The sequence below is a fragment of the Anopheles marshallii genome, chromosome X (assembly GCF_943734725.1).
Source record: "Anopheles marshallii chromosome X, idAnoMarsDA_429_01, whole genome shotgun sequence".
Lineage (NCBI taxonomy): Eukaryota > Metazoa > Arthropoda > Insecta > Diptera > Culicidae > Anopheles > Anopheles marshallii.
Window position 1 is genome coordinate 18469819 of NC_071325.1, and position 27659 is coordinate 18497477.

The 27659-nt window shown below is 38.2% G+C and overlaps 1 protein-coding gene across 1 annotated transcript; it reads right to left on the reverse strand.

Moving 5' to 3' along the window:
* Positions 1–4665: 4665 nt before the first annotated feature.
* On the reverse strand, positions 4666–25533 carry LOC128713957 (fragile X messenger ribonucleoprotein 1 homolog). Its single transcript, XM_053808835.1, has 14 exons — positions 25483–25533; positions 24637–24689; positions 24309–24456; positions 23986–24149; positions 23695–23860; positions 23549–23619; positions 20573–20629; positions 12516–12663; positions 12287–12436; positions 11671–11806; positions 11365–11571; positions 10681–11163; positions 5417–5491; positions 4666–5162 (listed from the first exon to the last, which is right to left on the reverse strand). Exons 1-14 carry the CDS (start codon positions 25531–25533, stop codon positions 4666–4668), a joined length of 2406 nt encoding a protein of 801 aa, XP_053664810.1.
* Positions 25534–27659: the final 2126 nt, after the last annotated feature.

A 27659-nucleotide genomic window follows, 5' to 3' on the forward strand; every position in this document is an offset into this window, starting at 1 on the left:
AATGCGCGCAGAGGAAAGACGACTGATCTTCACCAAGGCACGAAGAGAGAGAGTGTGTGCACACGTCATCAGGTGACCATCTCCTGCCACCTGTGAGTGGCTTAAGCATTGCAGCCACACATTAGAACATCTCTAACATCCCCCTCCGCTTGTGCGCCGCCATCCAATGTGAAGTTTCCGAATCCGCGAAGAACGACGTGGAGGCTTTAGAGAGGGTATGGTGTTCAGCTATCAGCAGTTGCAAACCTAGATGAAGTAGGAGATTGCAACGTCTCCGATGTTCTTGTTGACGTCAATAATTATAAAAGTGCAGACGTAGACAATGTACATGGTGGTAAAGACGACATCTCTTTGGGTTGATGTATCACATTTTCCGTTTGACTGGAACTCTTCTCACTTGGTAGTTCTTCATCAATACCCCAGATGGCCAGGAGTATATCCAAAGCTATCGCTGACCGCAACGCATCTTCCCAATCGCTAATACTATCAGCATGACCAGAATCGACATGCGACTTCAGTTGATTAATGTGTAATCTCATTCGCCTTCCAGTTGGACTTTTCACTAGATACATTACACAACCAATACGTCCACGAATAATGCCTGGAATCCTTGTCACCTTGCTACGTTGGTATTCCTTTGCAGACACCAGATCACCTGTTCCTGACCAGATCACCTAAAATTCCTCATACGAGTCTGCGCGTCGTTAGTCACCGGAATTACAATTGGAGGCACTCGTAATAACTCCAAGCAGGTACGAATTCTGCGTCCGAACATAATCTCTGCTGGCGATTTTCTTTGGTCTGGCTGACTGTTAATGGTACTTCTATACGTAAGCAGGGAAAAGTCGAGTCCTTTACGCTTCCTGAGTGTTCCCCTCGCTGATTTTCCTAAGTGCTCGCTTCAACGTATCAACAAATCGGTCAGCCTAACTGGTGATGGTACGGCCCTGTACGGATATTTTATATACCATTGCTGGTGCAGAACTCCTCAAATACTGCATTGACGAACGGTGTTCCGTTATCACTAACCAACACATTTGGCATCCCAAGTCTATTCCTCGTAATATGTGTACAGTTGCAAGTGAAGTTGTTGTCGTCGTTTGCTCTATCTCCGGCCACTTGAAACTAGAGTCGATCACGATTAGATAATAGATTCCATCGATTGGCCCTGCATAACTCACATGCACATTCTGCCAAGGAACCGTGGAAATTGGCCAAGGTAGGGGCGCGCTATGTGGCGGAGATTTCTGTACTGCTGCACACATCCTGCATGATTTCACCAATTCAACTATTTCAACATCCAACCCGGGCCAATAAACGTTCTCGCTTAAGCTTTCATACGTTATATCCTAGGATATCCTTGATGTAACTGCTTCAAACATTTATCACGTAAAATTTTCGGGATCACCAATTTTCGGTATCGCTCATCAAAAAGAAAACCTCCCTTGAGCGTACTAAGAGGCTCGCTCATAGACTTGAAGTTTCTCAGCAATGCATCGTTAAGCTTATCTTGCGGTCAACTTTCCTGAATGTAACTGAGCACTCTGTTTAACGAAGGATTACTTCTGGTTGCCTTTACTACCATCGTCAAACTTCAAGGGCATTGCATTCGTTACTTTCATAACCATCGCATTCATGTCATTTTCTAACACGATACTTACTATCACGTAATCCCCATCTGGCCGCTCGTGTGCTGCTATCAGGCGTGATGAGATGTCGGCGTTCCCAAATTTATCCGTTGATACATACTCGATTTTAATATCATGCAATATGCGATGCGAATTGCATCACATGATCATGATCATGATGGAGTATGATCAATACATGTAGTGAGCTTCCGTCCAAATATCATGCGATGAAATTTGGTGATTGCAAATATAACAGCTAGACCTTGCCGGTCCGGTTGCTGCTTAACTTTCAACGATCCATCGGATATGCGATGGCTAATGTTAATGTTACAATTATAATTATATGTCATACAAATTTGATCTGCTTCTGCTGTAAACCACTTAACCACTACCGCCGTATCATAGACCCATATTCACGAAGTCTTCTGAGAACAGCACCCAGATTAGCTAAATGGTGGCTTCGTTCACTCCACCAACCACAATATCCTCCATATACGCTGCTACATCTTTTAGACCGGTCAGCTTGGTTTCTATAAGCTGCTGAAAGCGCCCGGCGTCGGGTTTACAGGGCGATAGATATGAAATGGCGTCCCCAAATTATTGAATCGCACATACGAAGAAGATAAACGGTTAGATTGATAGTGAAAACCCTTTACGGTGTCACACGGTGTAACCGTTTATCTTATTCGCTTGCGCGATTCGATAAGTTGGGCACGCCACTTGTTATTTATCGCCAGACCCTGTACTGCTGGAGGCAAACGTTTGTATACATACAACCCACTATGTGTATTCACGGTGAGATAATCACGACTGCTGTCTTCTACCTCTACCTATAGAAACGCGCCTATTTGGCTGGTTGAAACCTGCAATGGTGATTTTGAGTTTGATTATTTTATTTTTATTGTTGCACGAAGAAAAGAGCACAACAGGTCTTTGCTCGCGAATTCGGCTCCAAATACTATCAATCCTGCATTGAATGAAGATCTTCGCTATGCATCCAACAAACGCCACAGGGGTCAGATTTTAATGCAAAATGAAAACGAGCATTGTCTGGGAAACGAATAAAACTCCTGAACAAGATCAAGCATCCAGCACGCCAGGAACGATCTGATTCTTTTCTGCCGAAAAGGATTTTTGTCAGGACCAGAAACTGAACGTTCAAAACAATAGATGGCTTGCTTACTGTGCTGCCGACGTTCCAAGGGTGCCGCAAGCATATTTTCCACAGACGGACATGGTGTTCGGGCGTGTGTCATCGGAAGGGAATGTGATGCCACCACATTGCTTTGAGCAGGGCCTGAGGCCTTAGGCTAAGTCTGCTGGCCACGGTCGTCAAGCCCTAGCCAATGGTAGGCTGTATGTGTGGCAACAAGATTCGGCACCTTGTCATTCGGCTGGAAAATCGCAAAAATGGCTCGTGGACTAGCTTCCCAGATCTCAACCCGATGGACTATTTCGTGTGGGGTATGGTTGAAAGGGACACCAACTGAACGTCCTGCAACACAAAAGCAGAACTGATCCAAAAAATTTGCTCCGTTTTTGCGGCTCTACCCAGGGCCATGGTGTTCAGGGCTTGCTCCAGGTTCCATAGAGGGGGTAGAGGCAGTCATCGATGCCGAGGGTAGCTACTTCGAATAATTTGTACAGCCAATATGGTAAGCTAAACTGCGAAGAAAAACATTTTTTCTTTGTTGTTTATTTCAAAAATAATAATATCCCGAATTCGAGTGCTATTTCAACTGTTTGTATACGATGCAACATATCTGGCATGGAAGCAAATACAATTACCCTTTCAACATAAAAGACAAACCCAACTCAACTGCGTTGGAAGCAAAGTATGTTGTTTTAGATATTGAATAAGAAACATAAATTATTTTATTCGGAATCTGGGGTGAATTAAAATAATTTCTTGCGCGAGGAAAAAATGACGTTTTTTATTTTGTTTAATCCACGCGTGACTTTATTTGTTTTTTGCACATTCAGTCACCTTAATACTATTTTTCATACAATGGATAATTCAATTTAAGATCGAAAATTTCAACGGCGAGCTAGTAGCCATTTGTTTAAACCCAAAATTTGAAATTCTATAAAAAAATATTTGATAGAACACTACCGAACACAGTCGCTTTTATAACGTGCGACTACTATGAGAGTGCTGCCTTACATCATCGAATCCATAACTATAGATATTGAACAGATTGCTAGTATCCTTTCAGAATATTTTCTTCCACAGTTTTAAGGCAAACTGATTTGAAGACCCTGATTATTGAAAAACAATAACAGAATGGACAAATTCATAATTCTTAACGCAAAATAATTATTACACTACAGCGTTCTGCTTCAAAAATTATCAAATAACAGCCAGAGGTCAACCGCTGTGCCGCGAACTGAAAAAAATTCGCACAAAAATAAAAAAAAAAACAGATCAGTTGCACAATATGTGTTCTGATGATGTTCCTTTTTTTGTATTCTGCTTAAGTAAGAATAAGTTACAAACACATGAAAACGCTTCGATATTATAATTAATATAATGCACAATTTGAGGGAGAAAAAATATTTAAGCTTTTAGACGCTAGTGAAACGTGCGAATGACACATTGTTAATTCGTATGAATTATGTTCTGGAATAATTTAAACGCAACTGTCGAACAACTATTAAGTCTTTGTTCTACCATATAAATAATAAGAACTATTAATTTTGAATCCACCAGAAAATCACTTTTTTGTTAAATGTTCAATTAAGGAAATGTTGAGCAACTAATTGAAAAATGTCTTATGTTATGACACACTATCGAATTTACAGTTCACTTACAATCGCGATAGAGTTCCTTTATAACTAAATTATACTTTTAATGCGACCCAATCAAACCGATTATTTTGAACATATTTGTGTAATTATATTTTATGTCTTTGATGCAGATGAGAATTATGCATGCAGAGCCTCTATTTCTTCGCTAAACTTCATGAAGATGGAGGCAAAATGTAATTTTCAAACAGTTATTCACAACTGTTACATCAATGACATATTACCAAAATTTCTATGAAGATCCGTTTAGTAGTGCATCTTTTCCACTCTTTACTGTTACCAACGTTGATGAACCAGTAGATACTGTGCCTCCTACAGCCACGATATTAACTTTACTTGAAGTATTTTCACTATCCTGTTGTTGATTTTGTGACGAATGTTGGTTTGGCTGGTGTTGTTGTGTTTGCTTATGTTTACTACCGACTCCAACTCCTCCACGACTGCCTCGATGACGCGAATTTGTATCCCGTTGAATTTTTGGCCCAGGAGCGGATGTATTGCCAACACTTGTATGAACTGTAGTTATATTCCCACTGGTGCCATTAGATTGTGACGCACTTGAATTATTCTGTGCACCAGCCTGTATGTGTTGCGAATGTTGCTGCAGCGTTGTTGCTTGCTGAAGTTTGCTGCTAGAGTTTGGCTGATTTCCGGATGTAACAGCACTAACAGAATTGTTGTTGCTGGAGTTATTCGGTTTAGTATTAGAATTTTGTGTATTTCCGTTTGCTGTAACGATATTCAAAAACGATAAAGTGTCAATAATGGAGCTATAAAAAGAATATTCTTCTGAATATTTGTAGGTATCAATGGAGTTTTATCAAATTTTAAATATTTTTCGACAAAATTGTCTAAATTCAGAAGAATATCAAGTCGAAATAGATCAAAGAAGCCAGGCTAGGCAGAACTGACTATTCCGTTTTTGTTTGTTTGCATAATGTTTGCATTCTGTAACATTCCATGCATACATAATTTAAACATACCTGGAGTCTTCAATGTTGGATTTTTAGATCGTCGTCTGCTACGCTGGTGCGTTCCATCATTCGATGAATTGCTTTCTAAAATAATTTAATATTAAAAAGTGATGAAATATTATTTGTTGTTATGTAACATTGTTTGCCTTTAAGGTTGTACAACAATACAACAACACAATACAACTATATTTTTGATTTTTTAAAGGAAAAACAAGAGACAAAAAAAACTAATTGACAGCATGTAATGAGAAACGAGAATAAGTCAAATTAAAAAAAGGTAATATTGCCGGAATTAGGAGAGAACAGAACGAGGATAGGAATAAAAGGAATTCAAACAGGTGGGACGATGAATTAAAAGCAGCCACCGCACGTAGTAGTGGATCACTGCGACCTAAAGCGGTGCGACGATTAAGGATACTTAAGGGGGGAAGCATACCAAGAAAACGAGAAGGTACATAAAGTGGTATAGAGGCAAGAAGAGTAGGAGCATCAACACAACCGAGCAGAAGGGAAGCAATGAAGGCAGACTGGAACGAAGAACGACGGACTTCAAGGGACTCAAGCCCCAGCAGCCGACAGCTGTCATTATACGGTCATTATGTATTGAACTATTGCCCACCAGCTTGCGTAGTACAAATCTGATCGACCATCTCTGAATCCGCTCAACACGATCAATATGTACTCTGGCCGAAGGAGTCCAGAGTACCGAGCAGTACTCGAACGAAGACCTTACAATGAAACAATACAGGAGTTTTAAACACTGAGGATCAGTAAACTCGCGAGCAACACGTTTCAGCAAACCAAGAGCTCTCCATGCTTTGCTAACATTATAGTCAATGTGATAGGAGAAGGTGAAACCACAGTCAAGCCAGACCTCAAGATCCTTAATCGCACTAACCCTATTGACAGCACTGGTTGAAAATGAAAGTACGCGAACGGGAAAACGATCGGACATTGCACTTATCAGAGCAAAGCGATTGGGAGTTACGAGAACACCACAAGGAAAAAATATTTAGAGTTGATTGTAGTACATCACAGTCGTCACGAGACAAGATAGGATAGAAAATCGTTAAATCGTCTGCGTAACAACGGAAACAATTATGTGGCAAAACAGAACAAACATCGTTAATCAGAAGAACAAATAACTAAGGACTAAGTACGTTGCCCTCTGAGACACCAACGTTAGCAACGATACGGGAGGAGACATATTCATATAATATAATTATATATCATATAGAGACATTTAATTAAATTTCGCACAATAGCTAGTCGATCTATTGGGAATAAAACCATGTTGCTTGGGAATAATCAAAGATCAAGACTGGCTAAGGACCTTTCTTATGGATGGGAACAAGCCAAGCTTAACTCCAAAGCGTAGGCAAACAGGATGATAACACGGATAAACGGAATAATTTACCTAAAAGAGGAGCTAATGTAGAGCGGCAACCTTTTAACATAGCAGCAGGGATTCCATCCTATCCTCAAATGTATGACTGTTTCAGCCAATTCAAAGCGGAGTTGACTTAATTGTCGTCAATGAGGCTAGTGGTGGATCTAACGGTGGGCGGAGTAGGCGGCCGCCTGGAGCCCCGCCGTGCAAGGGGCCCCGGAAAAAAAACTGTTTAGTAGGAAAAACTATATGAATTAACCCATAAATGGGCCAGAAAAGCGTCGCTTTAACCCACTCCGTAAGCCACAACCCCCTCCCCTCCTCCCCCCACCAACCGAATAACTTTTTTTTAATACGGGGCCTCCAGGGGAATTGATCCGCCACTGGCTAGTTACTAGACGAGTTAAAGGCTGTCAGAACATTTAACACTGCAGGTGAGAACACAGGGGAGGATACTGCTTGAAAAGTACATAGCGAATAAAGAACAGATGTCGGCCACGGTATCAGCTAATACTGAGCACAAGGAGATAACAAAAGAAAAAGCGGAGGATTTGCGGTTCTTATTCACATAGGACCAAAAAAAATTTGGATGGGAGAGTAACTGGGAATGCAGTTTCCTATGTAAATTTTGTATCTAGCACGATTATAGATGCGGAGTTGGCCCAGTAACATAGTAACAGCGGCGCCGGTCTTCACACGAACGGATCGGAAGAAAATCAAATCCGTACCTATCCCCCGTAGCAAGGACTGACTATCTGGCTACGTGGTAAAATAAGTCGATACGGCAGGCCGTTCTAACGAAAACAAATAATAAAATAATAAATAAATAACGATTATAGATACGGAAACCGACACGCAGGGAACGGAGTGTAAAATCAGTTCAGGGTGGGAATGGGGGAGGTTTTGCGATGGGACAATTCATAGGGAACGCAATACAATTGCGGTAAAATTATCTACAGGGGTATCCGTGGAAATGTGCGCAATGTGATTTTGATAGTGCTAGGATTTGTGACGCAGCAGGACGGATTTCGTAGAGCGTTTATAGCATTTTATTCCGGACGAGACAAAGCTTTTTCACGATGTTCCATCTACATCCCGACTTTAAATGATGAAAATGTCAGGGTTTTGGGATCATGGTTGGCAGCCATTAGTTTAAGTCCGGAACACCATCAATGCCAATTTGGTCCTTAATAAAATCCATAACCTACGGCTGGATGGCCGCAGGCGACATATATAGCCAAAACGTAAGCATTTCAGGAGGTAACAGCAATATAGCATGTGATGTGGTGATAGGTGCAGTGCTGGTGAGCAGCGATCAGTGTCTACGGTAGCTAGCAGTATCTACGGTGGAGAGCGATCGACGAGGCGTGGCTAAGCTGTATTAGTAAGCACCGTGGCGGGAATGTGTTGGGTGATCCCGTGATACTGTGTCTATCAATGGGTGGAATCGCATAAGATTTCGATTTCCATCGAAATCGAAAACCTGTAGAAAATTGTTCATTTTGCGTAAACATAATTCACCAGGCCATCCCGAAAGCAACGAGGAGTCGATCGAAATCGTAATGTCAGTTTCAACCAGTCGATAAAATGTATGTAAAACATCAAGCAGTCGACTATTTTATCGACAGTTCGTATCGCGAACACATCTTGTCCATCGAAATCGTTTCGACATTAGGCCAATCACAAGCTAGAAATTTAGAATATGAATCTGTTTATTTGTTTTTTTTTTTTGCTTATTGCGGCTGGCCGCAGTATTTTCCTTCTTGTTTTTTGCCTTATCCCAGGCATGTTCGGTTACAACTACAGATATTTGCTGGTGGTGTTGTTACTGGTAGGATGCTACAGGTAGATTTGTGCGATGAGATTTGTATTGAAAGTGTTATGCTCTATCCGGTTTTATTGCTGTACTGTTTTTTTTTTTTGTTTTTGTTTTTCATCCAGACCAGACCAAAGTTCTCGCTAGCATACTTGCATACTTGCATATAGCATATAGGCATACTTGCTGGGACCAACAACATTTTTGTCTGCGAACAACATCGGACCGAATGGGGGAAAATGGGGGCGGCCCGGTGGTATGATGGTAGCGGCACCGGTCTTCACACGAACGGACTGGACCAATATCCCATCCGGGTCAATCCGTTCATCAGACCGTTCTAGCGAAAAAAAACATCGGTCCGAAGAATAGTAAATCCGCGCGAGAACTAAAGTTATTTACAGAACCATTAATCCATTTCAATAGACCATAACGACAAAAGCGTTACTTTGTAGAAATAAGTCTGTTTTTTAGTAACACGGTCGTACAAGTTTTAACAACGTGCAATCAATTCGCATCAACGATTTTTATCCAAAACGGAATAGAGAAAACATCTATCGTGGAAGTCCCACGTGTTAATACTATGATCATCTCCTGAGAATACGTGTCACCGTACACGCATTGATAAATTTAACACGATGAGTGTCCCGTAAATTTCACAATCATAATAGAAAAAAACTATATAAATTCCGTACTGAAACAGCGCAGTGAGCCAAATGCAACTTCGTCACAAATGTAAACAAATCCCAATTTGACAGATGAAAAACTGCTCGACAAGTCAATCGAATTGATTTTCTCGATCGAAATCGTAAACCCGTATGCGATAGCTATTTCGAGTCGACTTCGATGTCGATCGACAAATTTGCTTCGATCGAAATCGAATCGAGTTTTCTAATGCGATTCCATCCAATGCGTGGTTTGATGTTGATGAGAGAGATCGGGTGAGTGGAACAGAGCATTTGCCGTGAAATGACAGCAACAATCCTTTGAACGCATCCGTGGCTGCATCCAGACATGATGAAAACTCAGCAGATTGCTGTTTTTTCAGCTCAGAGAATGCCATTGATATCTCGGCCGCTGCCAAGGAATAGCCGCTACTGCGGATCCCAGCGCAGCTCGTACCATACCAAAGTAGCACGGAACCTCCCATAGTGAGCTTCTTGACCACCGTACTGCTTACACCAAGGCAGGAACGGTTGGCCCTACGCTTATAGTATATGTCACAAGTATAGGTGTAATACCACAGTAGCACGGAACCTCCCTTAGTGAACTCCTTGATCACCGCACTGCTTACACCAAGGAGGGAACGGTGGGCTGAACGCTTACAGAATCCGTCACAAGTATTGGTGTGTTCATTAGATAAAACAGCACGGTCACAGGTCAAACACAGGTCATCTATTGCGCTAGCGAGCAGAAATAGCACAAAAATTCAACAACAAAAATCAACGTTCAAAAATCAATCAAAATATGTATGAATAATGGCACCACATGGCTGTTAAAGGAGTGCTGGTTTCAAAAAACAGAACTTAATTTATGCACCAGATGTTATGCTTTTGTGGAAATACCACAGAACCACAGAAAGTGAAAAAATACAATTGAATTGAATTGTAATTGATAGTATTTTCACAGAGCCGATCGAACGTACTGGTGACTCGAGAGAGTACTTAAGTGAGTCAGTCTCGTTTAGTTATATGTTCAATAGTTGAATGAAATAAGAAACGGCTTTTTATGATAGCACAAGCAAGCGACTATGCAATTTCAATGGCCAATGACACCACTAATATAAATACAAATTCAAAACACCAATACGCCGGTTTAAGTTTAGTACGACCGGGTGCGTATAAACGCGCTCTAGAGGGAATTTTTACTTCCGAATGAGATGACTTGAGAACAGTTTACACTCTTCAACTTATAATACGGTTCATAATACGGCCGCGCATATTACAGAGCCGCCTGAATAGAATAAATTAAATATATGTTCCTATCATTTTTGTAAAACATAGATGTTTGACAAAAGTTTTCAAAAAGCTAACATATTCAAACTCTTACTTATTTTTTAAAGCGACTTACCATGTTCTGCATTGTTCCGTTCATAACCGTCGTTCCAACAACTCGTCCAAGGCAATTCGTTTGCATTTCTTTGAGATGAGTCTCGCTTTTCCGCGCTTTCTTCCGGACCAGGCAAACCTGTCTGTTCGGACTTTGGATGTTCCGTTTGTGATGAGGATATTTGCGGAAGTTGTCGTGCGTTTTGTAGCTGATGCGATTGCGTTTTGTTTCGTTCATTTCTTTTTCCGCTGTTGCCAATACCGCTATTGGTTACACCACTTCCTGCACCAATAATCGAGTTACCATTGCTTGCTGCGGATCTGCTCTGGTCTGTAACACCAGATGCACTATTACTGCTTGCTAAAACTGTAGATCCAGCTCTTTTTTCACTTTGTCCCCGGGAATTTCGATTATTACGCCCGTCCATGTAGTTACTGCTACCGGCTCTGTGGTCTTTATCAACTCTGGATGTGTAATCGTCCTCATTATCTGCAGCACGCCGAGCTTTTCCAAAATATAAACCAAAATTTGAATTGAATATTGAATATTGAATATTGAATACAATTTGAATTATTTTCCTTTATATTAGCGGAGCAACCTAGCCATATAGCTTCAACATTTGACAACAACAACAAACAGAAACAAGTCAAATGTTCTTTTTTAGCAAAACCGGAACGTTCTTTTTTAAAACAATAATATACTTACCAGAATATCGTTGATTTGCACCGCGACCACCGCGTCCACCGCGTCCACGCATTCCCCCGCGGTTTAAACGGGATCCGTCACTATCATTGTTATAAGATCGATCTGATCGTCGATTCATTGAGAAACTTTGCATAGAGCCAATGCTTGAACCTTGAATAGCGCGTAATTGTTGATCGATTTCAAGTTTTTCTTGGCGTAATTGCTCTACTTCCTACAAAAAGAAAGAATGATTATTGAAATTGCCAATGCTGTAATAAATCTAGTTACAGATGATGCTGTAACTTCCAATAATCATGAAGCAGAAACTTTCCTTCAAATGCACTAAATGATATTCCAACAAAACTTTGGCATTGGCTATAGATTCAACAGTGCCGACAAATACGAATGGGACTTGTCCTTCTTCTCTCGGAATGCTAGGCTGAGGTTCGTTGTCACCTTCAATCTGCATAAAAATAAAATAAAATAGCTTAGGATTATCATTTCATGTCCAAAAGACTGTTCTGTAACATATGCCGAATCGAGCATATATTATGGTACGGATCCAACATTTCGCTGTTCTGGTTTTGTTATGCATAACATGTTAAACATTAAAAACAATTCGGTATGAATAATTGTTGCTATTCAGTCTGGACCCTCATTAAAACAGACACTATTAGTGGTACAGCAGCTCCTCGCTTTACGCTAATGTTTGGGACCGAACGCTTTAGCGTGTATCGTATTTTCGCGTATATGAAATTCCCTTAGAAAAATCGTGTATACTACATGTAGAAGAGTTGAAATAATGACATGTATAAGGGATTACAGAAAATTTCACAATAAATTTGCGAAATCGCGTATAGCGAGTATAGCGTAAAGCGGGGAGCTGCTGTATATCTAAGCAAGTACAAGTAATCAGTATATATCAACAATAAAATAACCTTACCTTCACGCGTACAACACCGCTTTTATCCACAATTTCTTGAATAATTCGACCATTTTTTCCGATAACCTTTCCTACCAAATTTCGAGGAACTTGCAACGATTCCTCGCTATATTCTAACATCGCCCGGGCTTTTTTTACTGCTTCGCTAGACTAAGGGGATAAAAATATACATATATTGTGTATTCTAACATTGATATCAATTCCTATTTTTCTAAAACAATCGACATACCTCTCCAGAAATTTTGAAGGTACAAGTATTTTCTTCCAGTTCGATATTCAACACACCATCCAACTTTCGAGCTGTTTGAATATTACCACCATGTGCGCCAATGGCAAGCCCCATCAAATCTTCACGAACTTTAAATTCATCAGTAAATCTGTTGCCGAATAAGAACACAAATGAAAACATTCTCGTGATTACATGACACGCAGTAATTGCAATCAAAACAAAGAATTATAAATGAGTGAGCAGTGTCCTTACATATAATTATAATATTACAAATTGTATATTTGCATTGCTTCGACGAAACACTAGTTTATTTTTGTCAATAACATTCACAGTATGTAATCGTTAAAACTGAAAACACTAACAATAGCATCGGTGCAATGATAACGTAACGCTTAAAGTAAAGTTATATAACATGTGCTTGCTCAGTAGCTGTTCTGACGATAATTTTAGGAATTGAATCTACGAAATTAAGTTGAGATCGCTTGATCAACTGCTTTAAATGTCATTCAAAGAATCATTCAAGAGCAAAGTAATTGCAGTTAACCCCTGGATAAAGCGCTGTTCATTTAGAATTCGGTCACTTATCACAAGCTGTAAAAGGAGCATTTTTTAGCACAGAAATAGAATTTTTACATCAAACGAAAGGTTTTTTATTATTCTTTTACTAAAAAAAAAACAAAACATTATAATTTTGATGTACGGATGAAATCACAGACTTTTCTTTTGATTCTTCCCACCGATTTATCGACTGCAGTAGCTATTTTTTCCAGCAGTATGCGAGTTATTTAGCGGTTTTGTGGTTTTTCTGTCTTTTTTATAAAAATATAGCCCAATATTTTTAAATCGGACAGAATTCTGGACAGTTCGATGGTTTCATATTCTTGCTGATGGCATCCACATTATTATTGGTGTACCATTGTAACACCTACCGACTGAAGTGGCACTAGTGTATAAAACCGAGTGACCGAATTCTAAATGAACAGTACTTTAATGGTATAATCGGTTTAATTACCAACTAAGTTCTGTTACATCTAGACGGAGCCTTAAACAAATAAACATCTGAATGCAAATCGAAATGCAATTGTTTATTGAGAAATAAGAGGAAATAAAATAATCTAACATATATCATAGGATGAGCATGATCATGAGCTAACATTATTTGTGTACGGACGTAAACTGTAGCGTAAGGAGTAGAGCGCGATAGTTGATTTGCCGTACTGGTTAAAAGCAGTATAGGATAGGACATTTATAGGGCTACGTGATGATTTTGAATATTTGATTTATCATTAATCAATATTGAAATAAGTTCTGGACCTCAAATAAATGGGTAAAAATTTTAGAAGCGATTACTAAAATTTAGCACCACGGTTAAAGGGTTAACAAAAGATTAAACAATTTAAACAAGTCGCGTGGAACTGTCTTCATTGCAATTATGTATAAACAAAACGCACCAGAGTTTTTTATGTGATAATATCTTTTCCAAGAGGGTTAACATAATGGCTTTTGTCGCATTACCAGCCTAGCACAAACAATATTAAAAATAAAATAATATAAAAATAAAAAAATACTAACATAGCATTAGCATAAAAAAAAAAGTTTCTACTAGTATGGTCTTCGTTTGTTAAGAAATGGGTACAGAAGATTGAGCAGTATCTTGTTAACAACAATATCTGTTTGCAATATCACTGTTTTTTGGAGGAATCCTTCTGCAAATGGTTATGAAAAACGAGTTAACGAAACGGTTTTTTTGTGAGTCGTCGCAGATGCGTAGATTCTACTATTGCTTTGCCAAACTAATAACAATGTGTCGAAACTAAAACACAACCGAACCGTTTAAAGAGCTAATTAGTACTAATTTTATTCAATCTGTTCACCATCGCAAATGATGTTGCTACGTTACAGTAGCGATGTAATGTCTACTAGATTGATCCGCCACAGAGTCCCCCTCAGTTACACCAGGAACCGAACACGATGAGCAGTAACTTTTGTTCTGTCGTCAACTTCGTTAAATTGCTGGAAATTTTTCATTTTTCTCCGTTGAAGTTTACGTCCATGTATTTATCGTTTCGTTCGAATATTTCGAACCCTTCATATAGATGCTGAAGAGGTCGTTTCACCAAGTCAATCCTTACTAAAACACTTTTACAATCCTTTAAATCCTTCGGAACGAATACAGAGCGTTTGGCATGGTGGAAATTTTTAATGGGACTTATTTGCTGCATTAAACAACAAAGTTGTTTTCCAAATTCCGTACGACTAATTCCCCCTGTCTTTGAAGGTTCCAAAAATTCTCCCGGATTTCGAAATGGTTGTCCATATGTCATTTCGGCAACGAAGCCATCTATATCTTCCCTTATCGCAGTTCGTAATCCGAGCAATACCAATGGTAGTTTTTGACACCATTGTTTAGAATCGACACAAATGAGCGACTATTAAAACGTTCAATGAGCCCGTTGGCTTCGGGGTGATATGCTGTAGTGTGTATGCGATGAGCTCCAAGTAGTCTCATCAGTTCTATGAACAAACCGGATAAAAATTGGCGTCCTTGATCTGTGGTAATCGTTTCAGGAACTCCAAACCGAGAAATTCAGCATTCTCAAAATGACTTGCCTACCGTTTTTGCTAGCATGTCAGGCAAGGGTACGGTTCTGGCCAACAACTGTACCGATCTATCATTATTAACAAGCATCGATTTCACGTCGGAAGTGGTCCAACCAGATCAATGTGCACACATGACGAAAGCGATTTTTGGGAATATCGAATTCATTGAGTGCAGCAGACGTGTGACGATGAATCTTAGACCGCTGACAATCAATGCAAGATCTCACAAAACGAGCTACTTCCCGGTTTATTGAGGGCCAAACAGGCCTACTTGTTACAATCTTTCTCGTTGTTCGTACGCCAGGATGAGAAAGCCGGTGGATGCTGTCAAGAACTTGTAGTCTTAGCTTCTCTGGAACGTAGGGTCGAAACATGTCCGGAAACCGACAAATCACAGTTCGGAAACTTATCTTTCAGTGTTTTGGGTTGTTTCGTTGAGTTTCCGATAGCAGTTCGAAATACATTGTAGAAGGAGCTACGATGGTGTTTACTCTAGAATATGCGTCTGCAGCAGATTTGTCCTTTCCACTAATGTGCCGAATATCTCTGGTAAAACTCGATATTTACTGTAAATACCTTTTTTCGCATGAAAGATGATTAGAGTTAGAGTTCAATGCGAATGTGAGCGAGCGCTGGTCAGTATTCTCTTCCTTCTAAAAGATAATGGAAATATTTAACTGTTTGCTTCATAGTTGTAAGCTCACGGCCGAAGACTGAATACTTTTTCTACAACGATGAAAATTACTGTGAGAAGAATCCTAGCGGTTCCCGGGCATCGCTATCGTACCGATGTAGAACTACATCTGCCGCTGTATCCGGTGCGTTGATCGTCAAATTCATTAATTTGAAGCATTCATTTGATTAGGCAGGATATGCCAGCAAAGCTGCGTTAGCCAAGCTTTCATTACTTTTGTTATTCGTTAGTTATTTCTTAAATTCAATGGGCCTCATGTGACCCCTTTGAAGCATTTTTAAGATTAGTTTTACAATATTACAAACAGAAAACAATTTAACAGGAAGTTGACCGCACAGCACGAATACTATTTAAAAACGCATAACGCGACATGTCAGGTTCGTAACGATCACAAACAGCATTAAATTCTCGGCAAATAATTAAGAACGGATCAGAGGAGCCGAAACGATTATGACTTTCCTCTACATCAAGTAACATCCTAGCACGGAGCCTTCCTGCTGGGTCGTATAAATTTAGTCTGGAGAGCAGCGTCGACGAGTCAATTCAATAGTCAAGCAGCTCAGCGACAAATAATCTACGCGCATTACCGCTGCTTTAGCGACTCCAGGCCAAGTAATGCGCAGCGTCCATCATGATCCACTCGGACGTTCCAGAAATGTAGTGCAATCCGCGTGAATTTACGCTGAATAGACTCCAGACGCGCCATGGGACGCCCGGCTGTAGGCCACTACACCACAGATTCATGGGATGGGAAGAAACAGCTTTGCATCGTCAGCATACAATAGTAATAATAGTGATACGTCGTTGATGTAGATCACGAACGGTAGCGGTCCAAGATTACTACCTTTTGGCACTCCGTAGCAAGCGAAGTGTGGGTTCCCATTTTCACTTGGTAAGTTCGGTCGCTTAGATATGACCCGCTTAGATCCGCTTAGATAGGAGTCATCATTTGTTCAGGAAGACCCAGAACGTTAAGCTTGACAAGTAGCAACGAATGCGGAACGCTTTCAAAAGCTTTTTCATATTTTATGTCAGCAAACACAGCATCGACCTGGAGACCTGCATCAATGGACCTGTGGCAGAGGCTAACAAATTCCACTAGGTTGGTGGTAGTCGAGCGCTTGGGGACAAACCCGTGTTGAGCGGCAGTTCGTAATGTAGTTGGAAGCGCCTACAAGGAGTGGTTCGCACATTAAAAGCTCGAAGACCTTTGCACAGGCGCAAAGCGAAGTGATGCTACGGTAATTGGAAGCACTCGATATATCACCCTGTATACTGGAACTATTCACGAAGTTTCCAGCAAGCAAGATAGACACCCAACTGTAGTGATTCGTCAAAAATTGCAACCAATATGGGGACAACCATTACGCCGCAGCGTTTCAAGATAGATGGTGGGATTCCGTCAGAACCCGGTGCAAGCGATGATTTAAGCCGTTCGATCGACCTCAAGACCGACGAACTTTCAATCGATCGGAGATTGGGGACCATGGCATCCATTGGAACGTTAGATAATGCGTCTTTTATCTGGCTCTGTTCAATAGTGTTCGGAAGAAACACTCTCTCTCTCTCTCTCTCTCTCTCTCTCTCTCTCTCTCTCTCTCTCTCTTTGAAACTTCCCTGGCACCAATATTTGAAGCGGCTGTTGCAACGAGATAGCATTACGAATAAAACGTTTGTATCCGTTCAGCAATACCAATCGTCGCAATTCTTTCACCGTAATAGGATGTTCATAATCAATAACAGCTTGTACACGATTTGCTTGAGGTTTGATACCAAAACCACTTATATGATATCCCAGAAAATAAACTTCTGATAGTGCAAACTTACAGTTCTCTAAGTTCAGAACTAGGCCGTTTAACTTGAGGCGCTCGAATACAATCCTCACGTGTTTCCGATACTCGTCTTCAGTGGAAGAAGCAATGCATGTATCATCAACAAACACAACCACGAAATCGAGATCTCCGAAGATACGATAAATAAAACGCTGAAATGTCTTGCTGGCGTTACATAATCCAAATTGCGTCCTAGTAAATTCAAAGACCCCAAACGGAATAATAACGGCAGTGTTGGGAATATCTCTTTCTTTAACAGGAATTAAATGATATTCTCGTACCATATACGGAGCTGTAAAGATATTCTTATCCAGAAAGTTGTTCAGCAGATCATAGGTATGTGGCCATGAGTAATGATCTGGCACGGTGATCCGGTTTAAACTCCTGTAGTCTCGACGAAACATAACTGACCGTTCTTTTTAGGTAAACATTAGAGTGGACTTGCCCATTAATTGTTGGATGGTCGACGATACTGACAATACAGAGCTCCATCATAATCTCGAATTCCTTTTTCGCGGCTTGCAGTTTATTTGGTGACATTCTACGTGATTTGCAAGCGACTGGAAGACCAGTGGTTTGAATGTGATGCATCACGTCATGCCGTACCTCAGTGCGCATCGTGGAACTCTACAAGCAGATCCCGAAAAGGGTGATCACATGCAATGGTTGTGACGCCGTAGACAGCAGATTCAGTTTAGCTACAAACAGTCTGTAGCTGCGTATCATTATCGATGAGTCTTCTGTTTGCTAGGTCTATAAGAAGGCCGAAGTACGCAAGGTAATCGGCACTGATTATTGCAGAGGTAACATCCCCTGTAAAAAAAATCCAAGAGAATTTTTGGCGCAAACCGAGATCCGTAGACACATACTTACTCCCATACGTACGCATTTTTGTTCCATTCGCGGGGTGGAGATCTCTAGTTTTCTCTAGCCTTGATGCTGGAATTATCGATACATCTGATCCCGTGTTGAATAGGATTAGGAAGCGAGTTCCTGAAATTTTGTCGAAAATCTGTAGACAGCGGCTGTTTCCTGATCCACCCACCTCGTCAATTTTTGATGGGCGGAAAGTTAGTTTTTTTACTGATGGTACTGACAAGGGCTTTGATATCGGTCAGCTCTGCTTCCGTACTTTCGATGATACCAGCAGATACTATTTTCATTATAAGGGTCACGGGAATTAGAACGTTAACTGCTGCTGTTAAAGCAGCAACTTGATTTTCAAGACTTTCCTGTGAATCTGATTCCACGGAAGTATGGATGGCCGAAGTTTATGGAACCAATTCCATCATTTTATCTCCCGTCTCTGCCAGCTTTGAAAGACTGCCATCGTTGACTACCGCACGAATATTGTCAGGTAATTTTCGTAAAAAGAACATCTTTAACAACGAATCGTTTACTTTTAATTCCGAAGCAAATTCCCGCATCTTGCACAAAATATGTGTAGGGCGAAGGTCTCCCAAATCACACGGTCGAAGTAGCCTTTCTATTTTTGGTTCTGTGATGAGCTCGAACCGGAAGATGAGACATTCTATGATAGTGTCAATTTTTTTCCGTCGCAAGAGGCTGTTTTACCAATGTGACAATGTGATGGAACTTTGTTTCATCCTTCATGTTTAAAAAGAACAGGGATTTTGCTTTCGCGAACCATATCATAGGATCCGACTTCCAGAAATAGGGAAGTTTTATAGCGACGGCTGCAGAAACAGTGGGTGCTTCGACCATAGGTATATTTTCAGTAGACATACTCGATTATATCACGTCGGAGTTACCAATATGGGATCGAAACTGAAACACAACCGAACCGTTTGAAGAGATAAATAATACTAACTTTATTCAATCTGTTCACCATCGCAAATTATGTTGCTACGTTACATTAGCGATGTAATGTTTACTAGATTGATACACCACCATGTTTTATCGATACAGTTTGACATCCCAAAATAATTATCATGTTTTATAAAATCATACTATGAACAAGTTCTATATCATTTGAGACATAGTTATTGTAAAAGTATGTATGTAATGATGAACTTTTAACAACTTGAGAGCTATGCATGAATTACTATTCAAAGTATCTTTAAAAATAGAAAAACAACATCTAATATTCCCATATCTAACAAACCAGATAAAGCAAACATATGCATACATTATATCGCACGTTTATGGGTTGATAAATTTTATTTTTCCTAATTATTTGAGAACTCCTGAATTATTTGTGAATTTAGAAAGAAAACCAAATTTCAATTTATTTTTTTTTAGTCGTTTTCAACGCCTAACATGAACGTTAAATGACTCCAAAGCGTCATTTGGTTTAATGTACGCATTAATTAACAGATTCTTCGTTTTTTTTTATTTAACGCCTTCTAGGCGTTAAAATCGAACGCCGGCGCAAATGTATGTTAAAATATTTGAATAAGAGATGTAAAATACACTATGTAAATCATTGAAAATGTAGAACAAATAATGAAATAGCAGTACCCATTCACGCATAATATTGACGATGAAAATTAGAGCCTAACCGTGGTTAGATTGCGAATCGTATAGATACAGATTAATAAAATTACTAATAAAAACAATCATATCAACATATTTCTAAGCTTGGTGATAAAAACCGACATCCGGAACACCTATTAAAATATCTTTGAGACATCTCGACAGTCTGACCGTTCTGACATATATAAAAAATAAATTAAACCTTTGACTACTAATGAAACTATGCGTCCATGATGTAATAATGAAAATCATAATGCATATACTATCAAATTAAAAACCAATATGCAATAAATAATACGCGATCTGGTCGTTCTTAAAGAAATGCCAAAGAGAAAAAACATTACCAATGAAAACTAAAATGAACTCTACCATGACTGAAAAAAACTTAACACAATTATTTAACAAAATAGGACTTCGTGTTTGGTATTCTTTACCTTTCACTCATACATTGTCCCATAAAGGCAGATATTCTCTGATTGTTATTAAATTGCCTGGAAGCAAAAAAAGAAAGATACATATTGATTCAACTGTATTATTTTATAGCATTTCTTCCATATTCATGAATTAATTCATGAAGAACAAAACCATATAAAATTATCCAAATTGTTGAAAAAAAAAATAAAAAAAGTATTGTCAAAGAATCAGTGTTATGTGAAATGTTTAAATTTATATACGCTTACGTTGGATTAATTTATTTTGAATTTATGTAAAATCGATTGTCGATAATGTAAAATCGATCGACTTCCTATAAAGTAATATACATCATTAATTATGAAATTAACACATAACAAATAAAACAAGTGAGCAATTCATACAGCTTTGGATTTCCCCTTCGCTCAGTAGTTAACCATTCATGTATTTCATGAAAAATTACCATCTTAGGTGAACATTTTTAACTTCGTTATTGTTCAACAATTCGCACATGAAAACAATTAGCTCAACAACAAACGGTATGAAGAAATTAGAGAGACATAAAAGGTGGCAAAATTATCAATCAAACAAAAAAGCACACCAGAAACATTCAATTTTGCATGTAACCTGGAAATGATTTTAAGAACTACAACAATCAGTAAATTTGAGGGTGAATTCAGTTCTAACGACACTAAGAAAAGCTTAAAACGTGACTTATTTTTTCCCACATATAGCCAATTTATAATATAGTTAGTTTATGTCGCTGTATCGTCTATTGGAGAACTCTTTATAATTTTTGGATAACTTAAATTACCTCTATTATTTATATTATTATTTTTAATACATTTTTGTTCATAGTACAGTTCAAACTACATAAAAGATAAGTAAAAGTAATGCATCAGCTATGGTAGAATTGTTTTATCCAAAAAATTTATACAATTCCCCTGGTCCAACAATTGCAAACAATTCCAATTGTTTTACCCCAAAATTAATAAAGCGTTCCAATCAATATGACTGGTCCATTAGTTCTAGAGATAATCCTGTTATATATGTTATGTTATATGCCAAAAAAACACCATATTGCTGGCAACCGGGCTACTCGGGTAGCCAAAACGGTTGGAAGCTCATAAATTTTGTAAACGTAATGCAAAATCGATGCAATGTTTAGATGAAAATTAATTTAACTCTTCTAGTTTACATTGCTGTTAATAAGTCGCCTCAACCCAAATTCGTTTTCATGTTATAGCTTTTTAAAGTTGACATGATTTCTTTCAATTAAATGACAACACCAAAAATATGTTTATTGAGTTTTTTTAATGAAATTTTCATTACAAAATGCTTTTGATAGTTAATGAAGTTGTGTACCACGGGTCTAAAGTATTTTTTTCAGAATTTTAATAAAAGCATGTAAAATATAAGGAGCTTAAGTTTGAACTACAACCGTTACATAAAACCCATCTTCATTGTTAGACTCATTCCCAATATAAAATAACACACAAAACATCAAATTCACATTGTTTTTAGTCTTTTTATTAATTAAATGTAACCAAATTGTTAAACGATAACTTAAACGATGCGATAAATTAAAAAAAAATACTGAATCGTTAGTAACGATTTTAATTGAAAGTAATATGACTTTTTACTTACTTTCACTGTAATTCTGAAACAAATTTATGTTAGACTCGTGGTACACAGCTCTAACAGCTATTAAAGCAGTTTGTTATAGATATTTGTTGAGGTCATTAAATAACTACGTTTTGTTTTTATTTCGAACAAAATCATGTCAACTTTGAAGAGCCATAAAATGAAAACGGGTTTGAGCGGGGTCACTAGCCATGTCTATTAGAAAAGTTGATTTAATTTTCATCGTATCGCTATTGGCTTACGTTTTCAAAACATATAAGCCTCAAAAAAAAAATTTTTTTTTTTCGTTAGAACTGCCTGGCCATATCGACTTATTTTACCACGTTGCCGGATAGTCAGTCTTTGCTACGGGGGATTGGCACGGATGGGATTTTGGTCCGGTCCGTTCGTGTGAAGACCGGCGTCGCCATCATCAAGCCACCAAACCAAATTACAGGCTCATTTTAGCTCTCTTTAGAATGTAGAAACTTTCAATAGTGCCGATATAAATTCGGCCCACATTTAACCCTTCAAAGTGATCTCTTCTGATTTCTTCATGGATGAATTGAATAGTTTTCGCTATTCCATATTCCAAAATGCTTCATGAAACGGACATTTCTCGGGTTTTTTTTCTGACTGAATGTTGTGTTTATGCTGGTGCATTCATTTACAGCGTTTCAGACTACACAAGCGTATGACTTACACACAAATGCGGTAATAATATGCGGACAATAATATTCGTTGTGTCCCATCTATTTTAATCTCTATACTGTGTCAAAAAATATTCAATCTATTGTCCTATACAATCCATTGAAATCAAAATAACTGTCGAGGGCATAGACAGCCACCAAATTTTTTTTTTTTTAATTTAGTTTCTTACGAATTGTTCAGTTTTAAATTACTTGTTTGGTTAACGACAAACAAACGACACATAAAAATAATATATATCCACAATACGCTTCTTTATCGGCACAATTACAACTTCAGGAGGTCTAGGTCTACAAATTCTGGCTTTCTGTGACTTTATTTACCCGTTTGGTCTGTTTTGGTTTTGGTCTGTTGTGGATAGTTTTGGTCTGCTTTTAGCCCGTAGATGGGATTTTGGTCGGGTCCGTTCGAGTGAAGACCGGCGTCGCTAACATCATGCTACCGGGCCTCCCCATGCATGCACAATAAGCACCCAGAATTTTATTTCTCGATTACTGCACTCAACGAATAAAACATATACCCTTATTATTGGGTACAGGGCTTAATGGCTTGTCTTAATAACTTGTTAAAATTATGTTTATGAAAATCCATTTAATTTGAACTTATTGCAAAAATATATCATAATGTACATAAATCTTGAAATAAAAACACGGTAAATATGTACTTACCCTCCAGAACTCTGTAATTTCGTGGACTCTAATTGCCTGGCAGCTTCTTCAGTACGTTTTAGCAAAACCACCTACAATTGTATAGTAAATATTATGTTCCAGGCTAGTAACAGTGAGTACGCTGCAATAGTAGAGTTTAACTTTACTTTTTGATTTAAATTGCGGAAATGCATCTCTTGAATCATCGTTGCTTTTCGTTGAGTTGCTTCGGATCGAGAGATAACACGTAAAACACCGTGATCGGGTATGTACCGACAAATAGCTGCTTGTATAGTTTTCTGAAACTCTTTATGAACACCATCAATTTTAGCGCTGCAAATAAGACAACGAAAAATGTATATCAATACCGTGCCTATTCGAGTTTTATGATAGTTTAAGTTAAATTAGTTAAGTGTAAGATCGAATTGGTTTTAAGTATAAATATAAACAACACTCACTATTCCCGCACTTCTTCTGGTACCTCTATTTCGAATCGATGGAAGGTTTTTTCATTGATTGTTGAACTAGGATTTATCGCTCGAATCCGATCAGTGTTCACAATTTCTGTATAACTGTGGTCCCAGCCAAGGTATTCAACGACGAGAAACTCTCCTTTCATCATCTAAAAGTTGATAGAGTAATGTTTTCCTTTTGATTTTTTGAAACATTGATTGGTTGTCAGATATTGCAGCTGATTGCGAACAACATAGCTTCTCTTCTCTGTTTGTGCGCGAGGATGCAATTTTTATTTATTCTAACTATCCTCGAAACAAATCCTTACCTTTATAACCGCCCGCCACCAACCGCAAGCTTCATTTTCATGTGAACGAGAAAATACTTCCACCTCCATTCGCTCGACAAAACCTTCATAATTTTCGCTTGGTGGTAATCGTACTTGATTGAAGTGGAACTTTGATGCCTCTTGCCAACTGTATTGATTGAAAAACAACGTGTGATTAGTGTTAGCATTGACGAATTTCAAAATAGTTGCTTCTTGATAATGGAGGAATAGTATCCATTATTGCAAATAACCATCCGGAACTGTGAATGTCTCTTTGTAACCAATATGCAGTGCTGTTTTCACTTGAGATCGTTTGTTGTTTACTTACTCATTCTCGAACTCGACCATGACTCCATCATCAAACACTTCGGTGACAATGCCCTATGCGAAGAAAGTAAAAAAAAAATACTCATAACTTTTAATCGTAATACAAAGTTTTTTTTTTTTAAATCAATCATAGCGATTAACATCATATTTGGAAAATATCGTCGGAATCCAAAAACATTCTTTGGTCATATTGAAAATATCTGATTAGATAAAATCTGGTGATTTGTTAATTGTTTAAAAAATGTATTACAAAACTAACTAATCAGAAAAAGGATCGCTTAAGCCATGACATTGATAGAGTATTTAACACGTTACTATAACATTGTGAATAGATAACAACGAAAACTTCTTGGCACTCGGTTTATTTATTGTTTCAATTCATCGAATTCAAACAAACATTTTCCAAAACTTTAGTAAGTTATAGAAATTCGCAATTCTTCATTCTGTTCCCCGCACACAGCAACGCCCTCATGGCATCGACACAACCATCTAGAAGGTCCAGTTCCAGAATACATAAGATAGAGTGAGACATGACAGAGAGATAGACAGAGGTTATTGTCCCTTCAGCTGCCGCCGGTAAGCGGAAACGTCTTTACCAATAGAAAAGCGTAAGTGTTTTTTTTTTATAACACGCAACAACTCCGTAACAATACGATGCAGAACACTTATAACAAAATAAATTGTTTTTTTTTTGTAATTTCTGTCAATACGTAGTCGCGCTAGGCTGGGAACGAAAAGTATTCACTGACCCCTACGCAGGGTTTTTTCACTAACATTGGGTAGACGCCTTGACTGGCTTTAGTTATATAAAGAACTACCAATATAATGGATTGCACCAAATATTAACCTTGTAGTGAGCACCATTGTCACCACATACTTCAACTGCAAGTTCATCCATTTCAAACAAACTATGAACAAATTATATTTTCCTATCACACTCCTTTTTTCGGGGTACAGCTCACGCGATCCAATCAGCCAAGGAATGAAAATGATTCGATCCAATCCCTCGGAGCTAACAGTTCCCGGAACACAATATTCCCAAGTTACAATTTCTCGCATGACTCTCATTCGAGCAGTTAGCCATCACCCACCCAAGCAGCCAACCAGTCAAACAACGCGTTGTTAATTTACCCATTCAGGCAGTTTTCTTCGTCAAGTTGTATCATTCGCTTCTGAGTTGTGGAAGCAGTTTGATGATGTAGAAGAAAGCAAAAAAACAGGATAACAGATTTTTGTAGTTCCCTCCCATAAGTTTTGAGCTACTCTGGACAAAAATTTGACATGACACTATGGGCTGAGCTTAGTCATGAAAAATAAAAACAAAATAAAAGTGTTTTTATTTTTGGTCCCCTTGCAATAGAGGTTTTAAACGGTGATTGAAGAGAAGTACTGTGAAAAATAAATTAACTTTAAAATTCAATAACTTTTTAGTGCGTGATCCAAATTGGATGAAATATTCAAGAGAAATTCAAGATATTTTTTTAAATTTTTAAATCCGTTTAGAATTTCTCTCAACTTGTTTGAAATGTGCATAAAAGTTTTGTCAATGTTTTTTTTCAATAAGCAATATTTAATTAATTGTTATATTAAATAGAAAATTTAAAAAAAAGTAGTAAACGCTTTATGTTGCCAAACTAACTTTACTCAAGCATTAAAATTGAAAAGCTACAATTTAGAAAATCTAATACTACGGTTTTTTTTTTGCTTGAAAACTGGTTCGTTTTGTTTTTTTTATGCATCTCTGTGCAGCATCTGTTCAGTACTCGTGTTAAAATTACTTTACTAATGGCACAAATACCGGAAAAAGTAAAAAACACAGTGTTCACAGTAGAAAACATGAAACAGAAACAAATGGAAAATATGTTTTATTCGTGTTGCTTTCATTAATTTAGTATTTCACGTAACATTTTCCAGAAAAAAGCACATTGTTCTTGGGTACAAACAAAAAAAAACCAATCAAAACAAAAAAATAACAAAATTCAACAGTCAAAATTCACCTGTTTCAAACACACACTGGAAATTTGAGTGGCACGACCAAAAACTGGTGTTCACACGTATGTTGAACAATTCGAAACGCGCTCCGTTTGACAGCGTTCACGCGCGTGTCTGAACCAAGGCTATTGAAGGAGACAAGGTGAATATTAGCGATTTTCCGCAAAATTCTTCTTCCAATAATTTGACGTTTGTGCCATTTGAATTGCAACGGTGTTTCTCTGTTCGTTTAAAATTAATCATTTCTATGTTTTTCTTATTGTACATTTACACAAAATTTTGCGCTTTAATTGGAAGTAATGATAATAACTAATGAAGTATAAAAGAGAATGTCCGTTGGGGACGGTTTATATTGTTAAGGCTATTGGTGAATGCAAAGTTGCTACCAAGCAAAACTGTATCATTTACATCCAAAATAATTTGAGGAGTGAAGAGGCATAAGTGAAACAGTTTTTGATGATGATTACATTTCATAATATTTTGTACAATCATTATCTATCGATATCGATTAGCCACAATCGTCCGTGAAATGTCCCTTTCCACTTAGTGTGGAAAGTCGATCTGTCGATCTTAAGAAAGTGGCACTCCCAAGAATGAACTCGTGCGCAGATTCAGTTATAACGAAATGAATGCCTTCCGATTAATTGATGATTTTTAAACGAAAAGAACCATATGCACTTGGTACAGTAACATCCTTTCGTTCATATTTAGCACCGCCACAATTTGGTTTCAAGTCATACATTCGGCGAACCACACCAAAAATCTTGCTGACCACAATGCGTATGGACATATAAATCAAGCATATACTGCAATATTCTTATTTTTTAATAGATAAGCTGGTATCAATTACCTAGCAATGAAATGAGTGATATATTCTACAAATAATTATTAAATTTCCCCTTCTCAAATGATACACGTCCTATACGCTTGAACCGCTTTAACTGTAGTTATAAACTTATGACCCCACACCCACAAACGTCAAATTATTGGAAGAAGAATTTTGCGGAAAATCGCTAATATTCACCTTGTCTC